This window comes from Pseudopipra pipra, chromosome 1 (assembly GCF_036250125.1).
Source record: "Pseudopipra pipra isolate bDixPip1 chromosome 1, bDixPip1.hap1, whole genome shotgun sequence".
NCBI lineage: Eukaryota > Metazoa > Chordata > Aves > Passeriformes > Pipridae > Pseudopipra > Pseudopipra pipra.
In genome coordinates, this window is record NC_087549.1 from 142,410,121 (window position 1) to 142,425,681 (window position 15,561).

Below are 15,561 nucleotides of genomic sequence, written 5' to 3' on the forward strand. Positions count from 1 at the left end.
GTTTTGTTTCAGTCACCTATTTGGAAGTATTTCTTCCTTAGAAATCCGAAGTGCCACCAGACTATGACAAACATGACCCGGAGCAGAAACAGATTTACCGCTTTGTTCGGACGTTGTTCAGTGCTGCTCAACTGACTGCTGAATGTGCCATTGTCACCCTGGTGAGTGTCTGAGGGATGACATCAGCCATCTGACAGACCCAGTTTTGTTCTCAAAGCCCGGGTTTGTATGATTTAATAGATCTAGGTGCTGCCAGGGAATTCTTTCTCACCATGGAGACCAAGGAGATTTCTTGATGGGAAGAGATAATACAGTTCATTTTTCCTGGGGAGAGTAAGTAATGGAAGAAGAGATTGGGTAGCATGTGACGCAAAACCCAGGGTGCCCTACCGGAGTGATAATGTTACAGGCCGCTAAGGTGACTCCTAGAAAATGCAGGTGGCATAGTTGGTCAGAACAGGAGGGAATGTTAAAAGCAGAAAGGCTTCAACTTTTGGGGAGGTTGCTGTGTGTCACTTGAGCTCTCAGCAGAGACTCAGGAACAGCTGTAGGTAGTTTGATAGCACTAGTAAGAATTGACAGGCACATGAAGGATTCAGTGAGTGACTGGGGTATGTTGGTGATGGCTCTTTTTTACTTCCACTATACTTGTCATGGGATTAACAACTGTACTCAGGTCTGAAGTTTAGCTACTTAAAAATAGCACAACACAAAAGAAGGTTCAAATTTTCAGCTGGTGTGGATCAGCATAGCAATGTGGATTGAAGGAGCTAAAATGATCTCCACCAGCTGGGAATTTCTTAATTTTCTTGAAATTTTTATCCTGTCAACTCTGACAAGTGTCTTCAGCTTTCAGGCACAATTTTGGCCATGTTCTTGACTTAGAGACTTTAAAATAACAAAATGGTTTTTTACCACTACAACATGTGGTTTCATAACAACTTTTTTATGCATTTTAGATGGAAGAAGGGGAAATAGGAGAAGGTGGATTTTGAAGCCCAGGCCTACTCATTTCCTCTGTTAATCTATTTCCCTTGGCTTCTAAGATTAGTTGGCAGGTTTTTCTCCTTCAGACAGTCAGAATGAATTGCACTAGCCAGTACAGAACAGGAATATGAGAGAAATAGGGCAAGAAACACCCTGCAGTGCTCCACCCTTACATTTTGTAGTATTACTCTACCTAGTTACTTGACCCAGCCATTACTTGTTTTCTGAAATGACATTTTGCCTGTCTCTTTTACATAATTGCACTAAGTGCTTGTCCTTCTTCCTTTTCTTCCTAAATGATTTCTGCTGGAGACAAGATATGTTGTGTGAATCTGTATGTTCTTCTGTAATTTAATTAATCCACTGTCAAATTCAGTCTTGTAGTTTATCTGTTATTCAATCTTAGGTTATTTGATCAATGTGGGCACTGTGTAGTAGAACAGGAGAGGGGCTTTTTTTTTTTTTTTTTTTAGCAGCAATATCTTCATGTTACTGCAATGCATGGAAAGTTTTTTGCTGCAAATCTTGTTAACCCAGGCATAGATTTCAATATCTTTCATTTTTAACTTCTTCCTTGCCACTTCTGGTTCTTGTGTGGTTTCCTTGTAAGTAACTCTTTTGGTGTGACTTCCAGTGAAGTATAGATGTTTTTAACTCATTTGTTTTATTACAGAAGCAGTTTCCATAGTTGTTAGTGCTTGAAAACTTATGTGACTTGGGTTTTTTTTACCCAGCACAGTGGTAACAGGAAAGTGTATTACAGCCTAGTTCTCAAAGCAGCCATACAGATGTTTACAGACAGATTTGGTGAAGGTGATCAGAGTTTACTGTTCAGCTATTCTTGCCCCTGTTTTCAGGATAATAACACCTGCCTGACCTGTCTCTCCAGAAACCTTCAAAGTTTTCAGATGGTGTTTTACAATTATGAAATTCTGCTGCTGCTGTTCTCAATTTCCTCTGTACTTGTAGATTCTATTTCTATTTTTGTTCGTGTTATCAGGAGGGGCCCCAGACACAGATTGTGTTGTTTCTGAAATATTCAAATGTGGAAATTAATCTATGAAAAAGCAATGAACCCTTCCCCCCTCCGCACACTCCTGAAATCTTGATAGTATTGATGCTGCTACTCATGAACCTTGCAAGTGCTTTCAATTTTGATATCCTGTCTGGAGAAGAGATCAGCATTCCCTGCTGGAGCTTATGTTTTGCCATAGTCTGGCCACCCGTCAGAGAGCAATCTGATAGCTCTGTCTGCCACTTGTTCCCCCTGGGAGGGTTGCCAGAAGGCAGGAGGTGTATCTTTGGGGATCACAGTACATTTTGAACCAGATGCTACAGCTTTATCTTTCTTTCACTCACGCTAATTATTTTTAAACAGTCCTAAGCACACCTTTTTACTGCCCACACTATTAACGTGGCCCAGGGTGTGTGGTTGAATGCACTCGCTGTTTGTCTTGTACCTGCCATTAGCCAGGTAGAAGCAGCAGTAACAATTAGTTCTATAGCAGTCTGTGTTCAGCACAGGAGCTGAGTAAATGTGAAACTCCAGACTGTGAGATAAGCCAGTCTCCAGCAAAAAACCGGCGTTGTGTTGCTTCGAGCACTTAATTAAAATATTTCAATTAAAGCCTCCACTATTACAGCAAAACCAATTTATAATTAAACAAAAAATTTAATTTTCACACAGCCTCCAGAGCTGCCAAGAGATTTCCCATACTGATAGGTAGAAAATTAAAATCTCAGGTTGAAACAATTAAGTACAAATTCACATTATTTATTTATAAAATAATACCATAAGAATAAAATCAGTTTTAAGAATCATGTTGCCAATTTAAAGCGTTGCAGATAGTGGTTTTAGTCCCAGACAATAGCTGAACTATACTTTGTGACCTGACTTCATGAGGAAAGTAATGCACATGTGTGTCTCCCTCACCCCAGAGTATTCTCACCTTTGCCAAAGCTGAGAAATGCCTGTTTCCTCTTTACCATCTCCCTAAGTGCAGAGGTGGCAAGTTGTACTTATGTTAATCTGCTAATTGGATAGCAAATAAAAATGTGAACAGGAGTGTACCAACAGAAAAACAGTACAGTGTTTGCGTGTCAGGAGAATTAAATATTTATGTTTTGTTCTTTTGTTCTGTGAAAACAATCCTATGAACTAGACCTGAAGTGCAGAATGGTCCAGGTTTTCTGCTTTGCCTTGACATGACTTTCTGAGTTTTTTGCAAATAGGTCAGATTGAAGGTTCTTTTAATATACTTCTGTGTCCGTAGTAGTTTCAGAGAGGACACATTTTGCATTTGCAAATATGCTAGGTCTGTATGCTATAGACTGATCAGATAAGTGATATGTAAATACATATAGTACCTGAGCTGAATTATTCTGTGAAGTTCAGAGGAGAATGCTTTTGAAATATGGTACAAAGTTCTTACTGTACTGAGGGGATTTGATATTGGGAAATCTGAAATTTGAAGTATGTAAGAATAAATTCTCCTTATGCAAAATAGGGATTTAATTAATCCAGCCAGATGTTCCTGAGTTCTTGTTGTAATCTTTGGTCACATTTTCGGCAAGTAGGTAAAGAGAGAGTACTCTTGAACTGTGTTATGAAAATTACTGTATTTAGGACAGTTTTGTTTTCTGTGTTTAGGGGAATGGAAAAAGTTTTTTATTGATTTCCTTTCACTGGAATATTTTTACTTTTAAATGCTGATAAAATACCTTTTTAAAAATATTTATTTCAATCGACATATAAAAAAATCTGCTACTTCTCTAAAAGAAAACAAAAACACAAATGAAGGGATCAGAGTCCATAGAGATCTGCAGCAGAGGTCCTTTTCGGGTGGCCCAATAGAACCATCAGCCCTTACATGGCTGATGAAAGGTGCAGGTTCCTCTGAAGACCTTGGAGTACAATGCAAAGTAATATTTGTTGCCTGGTGTGCTGCTGTCACTCTCCATCCAGTGACCACAAAGGTTCATGGGTGGTGAGGAAGGCAGAGCAATGAAGCTGGGCTCTGTCCTGTGTAAGAAACCCATGAGGAGAGTTGTGTATATCCAATATTATTGGTGTCCACCTTTGTCCTGGGCTTCAAGCATTCCCTGAGAGGTGGCTGAAGCCCAGCACTTGGCCACACTTGGAGAAGGTCCCTCCATCTGTGGTGTCAATCCTGAGCCCCTGGGCAGCTGGACATGTGTCAAGGGGACATTCTGGAGGAGGCCAAGAGGAACAAAGGCTTTGTAGCTGTGCTCCAGGCCTAATAGTTTGAGTGCATTTTATATGTATTATAGATATTTGTCTTAAAATGAGTAAATTGCAGGGCAAACCTGGAGATATGTGACCTTTCTCTCAGTTACATTGGTGTTTCCTGTAATTATCTACAATGGTACTTAGCAGTTATTCACATTTTTTCAGAATTTTGTGACTGCTTTTGTTACTTCTTTTTACCATTTGGTCTCAAAAATAGAAGTGGGATGAATTTGCAAGAACCATGATGATGTGATGTCCTTTTCCACCAAATGGATGGCACCAGGCCTTTGTGGAACATTTTAAATGCCCAGCTGGGCAATTGCAAAGCACAGTTATTTCTGGAGAGTCGTGGTAGGGAACTGGCTGATTGCATAAAACAGAGCATATGGCAATTTAGTGATTGGATTAGAGCCATGATTTGGCTATATGAGACCCACTACCAATTAGAATCTTTTCCGTCTAGATATTGTTTTAGTTTCAAGGCATTGTGACACACTGAAGTTTTCTCATTAAAGCAAGAGGACTGTGTATTTCTCCATGATCTGTTGGGATGGAAATATCTTCATTAGTTACTCTGTGCTCCTGCAACTTACAATGTGGGTTACCTAGTCAGCGAGGGAATGAGGTTTTTGCAAATACAGACTCATTTGTAGATTCTCTATTATGGTAATTAAAATACCAAAAACATTTTCTCCTTTCTGTCAGTGTAAATCAAGTGAGAAATAATTAAAGCCACCAGAGTTTTATTGGTAAAATAGAGATAGAATTTGGCATAAAGCCATATAAAAACCACATGAGAGAAGATAGGGCTTTGCTCTTTCTACTGCCTCAAAATTCAGAATTACTCTAGTAATGTCAGTGATGTTCTTCAGTGTTTGCCCACTTAGTGTGCTGAGACTCCCTGTCAGCCTCCTTGGAGGCAACACACAACTTCTGACCTCTCCATGTGGCACCACAGGAAATTCTAGTACTGCAGACAGATATAATCACAGAATAATTTAGGTTGGAAGGGACTTCTGGGGGTCATGTGTGATTTGGCCTTTTCTCAAAGCACACCTAGCTGGCTCAGGCTGACCTGTTGAGTTCTGAGTTTCTCTGAGGATGGAAATTTCATAACCTCCACAGAAAATCTTCTCCATTGTTTTAGGGAAGCCTAAAAAAAAAGAATAATGGTATTTTGGGTGCTTAGACTGCAATTCCAATGTGGTAAGATGTATCAGTAGGGTATTGGAAGTTAATGTTGAAGAGCTTCAAAATGATGTAGCAAAGAGATGCAAAACTTCTATAAGAACCCCATAGGTTTTAATAAAATTTGAGTGTTTTTTGTGATTGTGAAATACTGAAGTGAAAGGATTTGACACTTTCATATTGGCATATATCCTCCTGAAGGGGGAAAAAAAAGAGAAAGAAACCTTCTTCAGTATTTTAACTTTTCTTTTTAGTTGAGTGTATTATATAATATCCAAAATCTGGTATAATGCCCTCTGAGATGGGAAACATGAGATGCTGTTTCACACTAATTAAAACTGAACTCTTCAGTGCTATCTTTAGTTTTCATTTTCTTCAAATGATTTATGTTCTATTGATTGGGATGTTGTGTAACCAACACTCTGCTATCCAGGATCATGGAGAGCCTGACATCCTAGATAACTGGGATGACACTGGATACTGTGGTTAGTTACTATTAGATGTTATTAGTCCAGGATGGATTAATCCAACTGCAAATAATCACCCTGGGGATTAGTTCAGGCTTAGCAGTGGCCCTGCTGGAACAGCGCTGCTGGAGCTTGGATGCTCTTGCTGATCCTTTTAGTTTGTGCCATGTTACGGTTTTGTGTTTGGATAAAAAAAAGCCTCCCAGGACTAGTGGTTATAATGGATGGCTAAATGCCATTCTCCACCATGCCACTGCAAGTCCAGGTCCTGGGAGTCAAGATCAGAGGCATCCAAACTAGGTCAGCATGGAGTTGTTTCAGGTCTGCAAGATTTATGAGCTCAAGGTATGTGCTGAAACAAATTAGTTCAGTACCTCTGGATCTGAAATGGCTTTGGAAGCCATTCAACTACATTCCTGGGCTACTGCATCTTAGTGAACCTCTCCAGAGTTCAGTGAACTCAGAACCAGTTTGGGATTATCTATACCCATGGAGTGGTAATTTTATTTAATTAGTAGAAATAAATTCTTTTTCATTCAGGTAAGTGAATTCTTAACAAAGGCAAATCACCAAATTGGTTTCTCTTATGATTAAATAATAGTTTGCTGATAGTCCAAGTATAAAAGTCAGTAATTGAGAAATCTTAGCGTGAGTCTGTGGGAAGAGATGGAAAATAATAATCCAGTATTGCTCTTCTGAAATCTTAACTCTGTGCACTGTATCTTCTGACCTGTGCTCAGTTATTAAAATGTCTCCAATGAGGTGCAACTGTTGTCCATCAAAACTTGTTAGATCGATAGTCATGTAGAACATTCATTTCCAAATGCAGTAGACTAATAATGGAGGTATCAGACTCTGAGATACTGAGTTTGTAAGTAAAAATGTATTGATGGACCAATGTCCATTGGCATTTTCCCAATCAGAATTGCATTTTCATTTCACCTAGGAATTGAATTGTGGTAAAAATGAGTTTTGAGTATTTTAGTGTTGTTGATATTAACACTGGGTTGTATTTGTTCTTTGCAAGCTGGGAAAAATTCAGAACGATATGTTGTTTGACTGAAGCCACTGAAAGTTTTTGCTAATGTCACATCAGTAACTTTAGTCTATATAAGTAGTCTTGTTACCATTCTGTAAAAGTTATATAAACATATAGTCACAGAAGTTAGTGGGCAATGATAAGTGTGATGAAGATGGGTCTTGGATGGTATTAAAGTGTTTGAGCAGAAGTAGCTGTTGAATTAAGGCAGAATAAATCTATGTCTTTTGGGAATTCAGCTTTTGAATGTTTAATAGAGCAGTATTGAAAAGTTTTGCCACAAAAGCTTACTTCCAGGCACTGCAAAGGATGAAGTAAATTGAAGAAAAGTAAAAATGTTGGATCAGCTTCAATTTGTTTTAAGCTTTAGTTCCATTTTTGGGCATGGATAGAGCTGTTAAAGGTGGGTGGAGGCAAATCATATTTTAACTTCTAGATACTAAAAGCTCATTAGTTCTAGTTCTGTAAAGGAATGCCTGCCAAAATAATCCAGAAGACAGGAGGTCCTCAGACTTTGTTAAAAAAAAAAAAAAGAAGAAAAAAAAAGTGTTTCTCACACTGTTTCTTCTGCATTTTTTTGTCTTTTGACATATAAGTAATTTTTTTGTAGCATTCTGGGATGCAAGTTGTAATATTCTTCTCTACTGTGATCTTTTAAAATTTGCATTATTATATGACTTCATGGCATCTAGTTCTAAAGGAATGTAGAAAGTGTTTTGCTTTTGAAAATTAAGCAGGTGAAATTCATTACAACAGGCAAATACACTGAACCACATAGTACACTCAGAATCCCAGTCTGACACAAACCCCATATTTAAGAAAATGACCCCTGTGTTTAAGACACTATTCAATGTGTAGACATAATTGCATTACAAATGGTATTTCCACATCTCACATTTACCATTACAGGGCCAACATTTTCAGTGATTTTTTTTTTTTTTTTTAAATGAGATGGAGCATGTCTGCCTGCATGTGTGGGAAGACTGGCTGGCTTTTGCCAGCAAAAGCAGGTGGTGTTCTCCCACCAGCCACGAGTTTGTTTGGGATGAGTAGCGTAGTGACTAACCACCCCACCAGCCTTCCTCTTCAAACAGGCTGAGAGCCACCTGGCCCTTCTCCAAAAGTCTGTACTGATTCAGCACATCTTTGCAGTGCCAGAAGCATCCCCTTCAGTAGTGAGTGCATGGCAGACTCTGCCTGTCCTACTCTGATATCCCATCAGTGGTGCTCGGGCTGATAGTACATCCCACTAGGGCCTCGTGTATTGAAATGCTCCGAGATGAAACCAGCAGTAGAGCTCCATTTGTCAGGAATAATGAACTCTGGCACATCTGCATCGGAGACAGAGCTCACCTGGCTGTGTGTATGCTGCTGTTACAAGGTTTTGCTCTACATCAGCAGGGTGAGAGCTCAAGTATGTACCAGCCTAAATATCCCCTGTCTGCAGTCAGTGGGTTCTCTCCAAACTAGAGCTAGAGAGAGCTAGAACAAAGACTCTGTGTGGGGCTGACTGAGCTTGTTTGAAAGTTGAAGAAATACACTAATGTCTTAAAGATAACACTGATGCTGTCACAAGTCCTAGATTACAGTGAATTCCACATTAGCTGAGGACGTTGATAAACTTTTATGAAGGTTTGCTGCAAGAAGAAGTCTTAGCTTTTTCTGTCTTCTCTTACTTGAACACATGCACTTAAAACCTAAGACTGAGTCAAGGAGGCTGCAGCAAGTGAACAAAAGAAAATGCTCTTTTAGTAATTACAAGAAAGGAGTTGAAAGTTACGCTAAGTGCCTTTCTGCTGGAGAGCTATTTATCATCTTCATTTTTATCCAAGGATGATACAGAGCCTCATTGCAGCAAACAGTATATCTGGAGTTAAGCCCAAGTTCTCACCAAGGAAGCAAGAGCAATTATTCACATCCCTCAACATGCTATTGGAAGATACATCAATATGGTTATGAAGGTGGTGTAGGAATAGTGTCTTATCAAGCTCCTATTTAGTTTTTAAAGCTAATTTCTCAAGTATGCACTGATGCGAAAATAGTGGCAAGTTCATGCTCCCTTTTTACTGAGGTGTAAGTTCGTCTCCCATCCTGAGGGACCTTGACAGGCTTGAGATGTGAGCCTGTGCAAATACATTCAGCAAGGGCCAGTGCAAGGTCCTGCATCTGAGTCAGGGCAATCCTAAGCACAAATACAGTCTGGGCACAGAATTGATGGAGAGCAGTCTTGAGGAGAAGTACTTGGGGGGGGTGTTGCTTGAGGAGAAGCTCAACATGACCCAGCAATGTGCACTCACAGCCCTAAAAGCCAGATGTGCCCTGGGCTGCATCAAAAGAGGTGTGACCAGCAGGGCAAGGGAGGTTATTCTGCCCCTCTGCTCTGCTCTGGTGAGACCCCACCTGGAGTGCTGCATCCAGCTCCAGGGTATCCAACATAAGAAGGGCATAGATCTGCTGGAATGAGTCCAGAGAAGGGTAATGATGATGATCAGAGGGCTGGAACACCTCTCCTTGTGAAGACAGGCTGAGAGACTTGGTGTTGTTCAACCTGGAGAAAAGAAGGCTCCAGGGAGACCTTATAGCACCTCCAGTACTTAAAGAGGGTTTACAGGAAAGCTGGAGAGGGACATTTTATGAGGGCTTGTAGTGATACTACAAGGGCTATAAATAGCTTTAAACTGAAAGAGGGTAGGGTTAGAATCATAGAATCAGCCGGGTTGGAAGATCTGAGATCATCAAGTCCAACCCTTGATCCACTACCACCGTGGTTACTAGACCATGGCACTAAGTGCCACATCCAGTCGCATCTTAAAAACCTCCAGGGATGGAGAATCCACCACTTTCCTGGGCAGTCCATTCCAATGCCTGATTACCCTCTCTGTAAAGAATTTCTTCCTAATATCTAACCTAAACCTCCCCTGGCAGAGCTTAAGACCATGCCCTCTTGTGTTACTGATAGCTGCCTGGGAGAAGAGATCAACTCCCACCGGGCTACAACCTCCTTTCAGGGAGTTGTACAGAGTGATGAGGTCTCCCCTGAGCCTCCTCTTCTCCAGGCTGAACAACCCCAGCTCCCTCAGTCTCTCCTCATAGCACTTGTGCTCAAGTCCCTTCATCAGCCTCGTTGTTCTTCTCTGGACCTGCTCCAGCACCTCAATGTCCTTCCTGAACTGAGGGGCCCAGAGCTGGACACAGCACTCCAGGTGTGGCCTCACCAGCGCTGAGTACAGGGGAAGAATCACTTTCTTGGACCTGCTGGCCACACTGTTCTTGATCCAGGCCAGGATGCCATTGGCCTTCTTGGCCACCTGGGCACACTGCTGGCTCATGTTCAGCTTCCTGTCAATCCAAACTCCCAGGTCCCTTTCTGCTTGGCTGCTTTCCAGCTGCTCTGTGCCCAGCCTGTAGCGCTGCAGGGGGTTGTTTTGACCAAAGTGGAGGACCCGGCACTTGGCCTTGTTGAAGAAAATCTTTACTGTGAGGGTGGTGAGACACTGTAACAGGTTGCCCAAAGAAGCTGTGGATGCCCCATCCCTGGAAGGGTTCAAGGCCAGGCTGGATGGGGCTCTGAGCAACCTGGTTTAGTGGAAGGTGTCCCTCCCCACAGCAGGGAATTGGAAATAGATGGCCTTTAAAGGTCCCTTCCAAGTCAAACCATTCTGTGATTCTATGTCTTTCTTTGCAATATAATTCTCATCTGTTTACTTTTTTTCTCTAAATGCCTTTGAATTTGAGCCCACACAAAATCCTTACTTCGTTTTCTTTTTTCTTTTTTTTTCTTTTTATTTTCTCTCTTTCTAAGCTAGAGCTGCATGTAAGAAAGGATGTTATTTTCTGATTTTTGTATGGTTTTTGTATCTGTAGATGTGGAATATTCATTAAAAAAATCTACTAAAACTGGATGTGAAAAGTTGAAATTTAAAAGGTTTTGCATTTACAGTAAGAAGTCAAAATCTGCACTGATGTGAAGCAAATTAATTTCATTTCCTAATTTGAGTGGCATGATATTATGGCTTCCATAGGCTTTCTGCTTATGACACTGCCTGTGTTAGTGCAGTGTGTTGCTTTAAAGAAGTTTTTTGCTTTCCAAGGACAATTCCAAGGAATACTGTTTGTTTGTAATTCAAGGAGCAGTTTTGCTTGGAAAGATTACAAATTATTTTGTGCAATATAGAGTGTAAGGGGGTTGCTTACACAGGCTGCCTGGAAAACAAAAGGCAGCCTTTTACACAGAACCTTCAGGTAGTGCAGGCTCTGGGGAGATCCATGTGCAGCCTTTTTACTGAGCATTGTGTTTATGTGGTCTCCCAATACCAAATTTTGTACATCAAAGTCTTCTCAGAGTGATGGTCTAAATAAAAAGACAAACCTCCATTTTTAGTAATGGCCTTGACACATAATTTAGAACTTGTAATTTTGTGCTTAAATACTGTTTTGCCTTCCTTGTGAAGAAAAAGAAATTTTTGAACGATTAGTGATATTTTGTTTTACAGTATTATAAGATAATGGTAAGGTTTTCTTCAGCATTAGGGGGGCAGGCAGGAGCAAGTCACAGCTAAAGAAGAAATGCTGTATTCGGGAGTCTGACACCTGGCCTTTTGAAATGGTTAATAGCATCAGAAAGCAAAGGCCAACTAAAATGGATTTATCACATCCAGTTATGAGCTTGTCAGAATGTATACATTCAAACTTAGAGCTTTTATAATAAAAGAATCTTCTTGAGACTGGATTACTGTCTTAAAATTACTACTATGGGTTTGTGAGAATAGTTTTCTTATCCATTTATACTTAATATCAAAGTAGATCAAGTCTTGATTTTAATGTGTTTCCACAGGTATATCTTGAAAGACTTTTAACTTATGCAGAGATAGATATTTGTCCAGCAAACTGGAAGCGAATTGTACTGGGGGCAATTCTGCTGGCATCCAAAGTTTGGGACGACCAGGCAGTGTGGAATGTGGATTACTGCCAGATCCTGAAAGATATCACGGTGGAAGACATGTGAGTGCAGTTTGTTTATCTTTGTCAATGAATGCCAAGATCTATGTGTATGAGGGTGACAGGAAGTTCTTTCATAAATTGTATGAAGTTTGTATATTTGTGTTGATCTAAACATGGTAAATGCTAATAGATGGCATGAGGTCTACTTGGCAGCTGCTTACATGAAAGACATGAATTATTTGTGTTTTCTGGCTGAAGTGTATTTTACCACTGGATGTTCATGCACAGTAATGAAGACAGATTAGCAGAATATTTAAATGTATGATTTGACAAAAATCCCCACGTCCAATGAGCCTGCATTTATTCACTTCAGCATCATTTACTGTCATGCTAATTTTCCATACAGACAAACATGTAAAGCAGGAAAAAAATTGTGATCCTAATGACCCTTAGATAATCACCCACTTATTTATTGCCATTCTTCAAAATTGATGCTTTTGGGTTTTGAGGTTTTTTTCCCTCCTGTATCCTGCTGGATTAGTTTCCAAGGTGTTAGAAATACATTATTTTAAGTTGCAAGTGGGAAAAAATTCCATTTTTCCATTTTTTAGTTAGATGGCATTCTTAAGTGTGTTTTTTAACAGCATAGAGAATTCTGACATGTGGCTGGATATTCCAGTCTTATTGAGGGTACATTCCAACAGCAATAGAAAAATAACTGTAATAAGAACAAATACAATTAATATCATAATGTTCACAAATACTAGAATGAGTCTTCAGTAAATAGTCTAGTGCTTTTTTGGTTTAGTGGGTTAGCAGGTGTTATATATGTTGGCTGAAGTGCCCTGGGTCTGAATCATGTGCACATTCAGGGCTGAGTGACAGGCTGTGCACATTTTCTGAGATGCCCTCACCTGAGCTGGTGTGTGTGTGTGTGAGAACAGTGCTGGAAGGGCTGCAGCTGGAATTGGCACTGGGATGGTGCTGGGGGTGGCTGATCCCTCAACTGCAGCTTGTGTATTCAGAGAGTGATATTTCCAGTCTGCTGGTGCACCCCTTTTTCGTAAGAACCAGTAATAATAAAATTATTAAAAATATGTTTTAGTACAGTATCTACGTGTTTCAGAGCTCTTTGAAGCAGAGCTAAGTATCTGTAATGACAACTATAGAGACTTGTCTGTGCTTTAGCTCACTTCAGTCAGGATCACAGCCAATGGAGAGAGGTTGTTGTGGATAACCCCTCTGGGAGGAGGGTAAGGAGGGAAGTACATGAGAGGAAATGTTTATGCAGACAGAATGTTTTTTGAATATCGGTTTGCAATCTCAGAGCAGTGAAAGGCCAAGTGTTTCTGCTACAGCAGCCCTAATTTAATTTCTTAATATTTTACTTTATGTCAGTTTTATAGCTGGTCTAAAAATGATCTGTAAGGGAAAGGTTGAATGTTAGGAGTCAGCTGATTGTTTTGAATTAAGCATGCTCATGCACTGCTAGATAAGTCTTATAAATTCTGAGTAGCTGTCATTGCTCAAGCATTAGGAAAGTTATCTCTAAATCTTGTATTAACAAGACATTTGTAATAAGGTGGATTTTTTTTTCATCGAGTCAAAATGAAAAACACAATGCAAAACACTTGCATTACTGTGGTATGCTGTAGATACTTTCATTAGTTTTGGGGAAAGCTTACTTCGATATAGAGGTAGGAAATACCACATAATGCCATTTCAGTATCTGTTTTAAAACATGTAAGCTACTTTAAGAATGGTTGATGATGCTTCTTTTCTGACATAGCCCAGACAGAATGAGGTTTACAGAATAAAAGGGGGAGAGGGAGATAATAGGGGCAAAAACCAAAATCAGGCCCTTCGCATTTCTGTGTGTAATATTATTCCATGCAGAATAATTTGATAATGCTTCCTTGACTGTTTGTTTCCTAGATGATTTTTCTAAATTACTTTTTCCCTTGATCCTTTTCATGCTTTTGAGTTCTTAGTAGCAGTAAGAGTCTCCCTCCATTCGCTCTTCCTCCAAGGCAATCTCATTGCTTTTAAAGTATTTATGAAGCTGGGACATGACCTGAAGTGCTGAAAAGCTTGAAGCAGAGTGGCAGGTTAGACTGTGCCATATGACAGTATTAATCAGAATGGTTATAAGTGTGAGTTTTGAAATTGCTGATTCTCAAGACTTTTCTTGAAGGCAGGTGATGAGTCATACTGTGGTGGTGTGAAAGGAAACAGAAAAAGAGGTTATTGTTTTTGACAAACACATGTGATGGTGCTACTGTTACAAGTTGCACTCGAGCTATATAACACCATTACTCACATGGCAGACCCATATTAACATCGACCCTCTTTCTGTGCTGCACCTAAGCCAAAGCCCTTGTCCTTAAGGTTTTTAGCTTCTTAACCTTTTCTTAAAGATTTTGGGGTTCTCACAAACTGCAGAACCAGAAGCCTTTGGGGAGCCTGAGCTCTCTATATGGTACTTGGTGATCTGGTTCACGGGCTTTATGTTTAGGTCTCCCCCAGCAAAGATGTTGGTGCTTGTTGACTTGGTGCTTATATTTCTGCTGCCAGTTTTTCCAGTTTTTCCCCCTGCCCATCTGTGGTGTGCTGGATTTTTTCCTTCTTTCTTATTTTTCAGGTAGTTGGTACAGTACAGTATGATGTTTTGAAATGTCTAGCTCTAAGCAAGAGGGGGCCTTTCATTGTACTAGTAAGGCAGAAGAAGAGCTCTGTGTCAAAAATCTTCAGCTGCTGTGAATCATTCAGCATAAGTGTATCTTGCAAAACATGGTGCAGACCTTTCAGTGTTTTATAGGTCAGCATCAGTACAGTGGACTGTGCCTAAAAGCTAGTAGAGAACTTGGGAGTACTGAAATGCAGTGGGCATCTGTAGTCCTGTATGTAACTTTACATTGAATTTCTGTGTGAATTTGAGGAGTGCCCCAAGAAAGCACATGCTAAAGCAGTCTCAGGTAGGTGTATGGTGGAAGAAGGATATGGTAGTTAGTTAAATTACATTAGTTCAAATAAAAAATATTTGTGGTTTTTTTTCCTTTCTCAGCTGGAGTTAATCTGCTGACTTTCAGATCTGGGAGTTAGGGGATAGTAAGAATCTGAGGCTATGTATTTTCCTTACAGATTTGAGGGTGCTCTTCAAAAGAGGTGCAGCCAATGTCTTTTGCCATTAAAACAGGCTTTGTGTTATCCATTAATGTAGATCCTTAGGCTTAACTTGCAGAAAATACCATCTTGGCAGTATAAAAGATAATATTCTGTATTTGTTCATAGACATCTTAAAATGTAATTTTTTTATTTGGATTTTTTAAAAGCTGCAATCTTCAGCAATGTGAATTCATGCCAAAGAGTCCCTATCTAGCTTTTAGTTGGTCTTTTAATGTTAATTAATATTTATCATTATGTAAACATAGAATTTTGGCAGAGAGAGTGAGGATAAAGAAGGACAATGATTATGATGTAAGAGTGATATAAGAGTAGAGGGAGAAGAAGAAAAATCATTCAGTGTTGAAAAACTACTGTGCCAGTACTTTTTACCCTCAGATTCCTCCTCTTCTGTTGCCAGCTGTGCAAGCTCTATTGCACATTCCTTGCACACTTACACAGCAGTCAAAATGTAACTTAAAAGCAATATCAGAGTCAATGCCTGCTGGTAACAGATTTGTGCAGTC

General features: G+C 39.8%; 1 protein-coding gene across 3 annotated transcripts in view; it reads left to right on the forward strand.

Annotated features, from left to right (window-relative positions):
• CCNY (cyclin Y) overlaps window positions 1-15,561 on the forward strand; it is a 121,454-nt gene that overhangs the window by 95,945 nt on the left and 9,948 nt on the right. For all 3 annotated transcript variants that reach the window (XM_064637388.1, XM_064637404.1, XM_064637396.1), the window contains 2 exons: window positions 42-161; window positions 11,766-11,932. In XM_064637388.1, coding sequence (XP_064493458.1) covers window positions 42-161; window positions 11,766-11,932 — 287 coding nt within the window. The remainder of the gene's footprint in view (window positions 1-41; window positions 162-11,765; window positions 11,933-15,561) is intronic.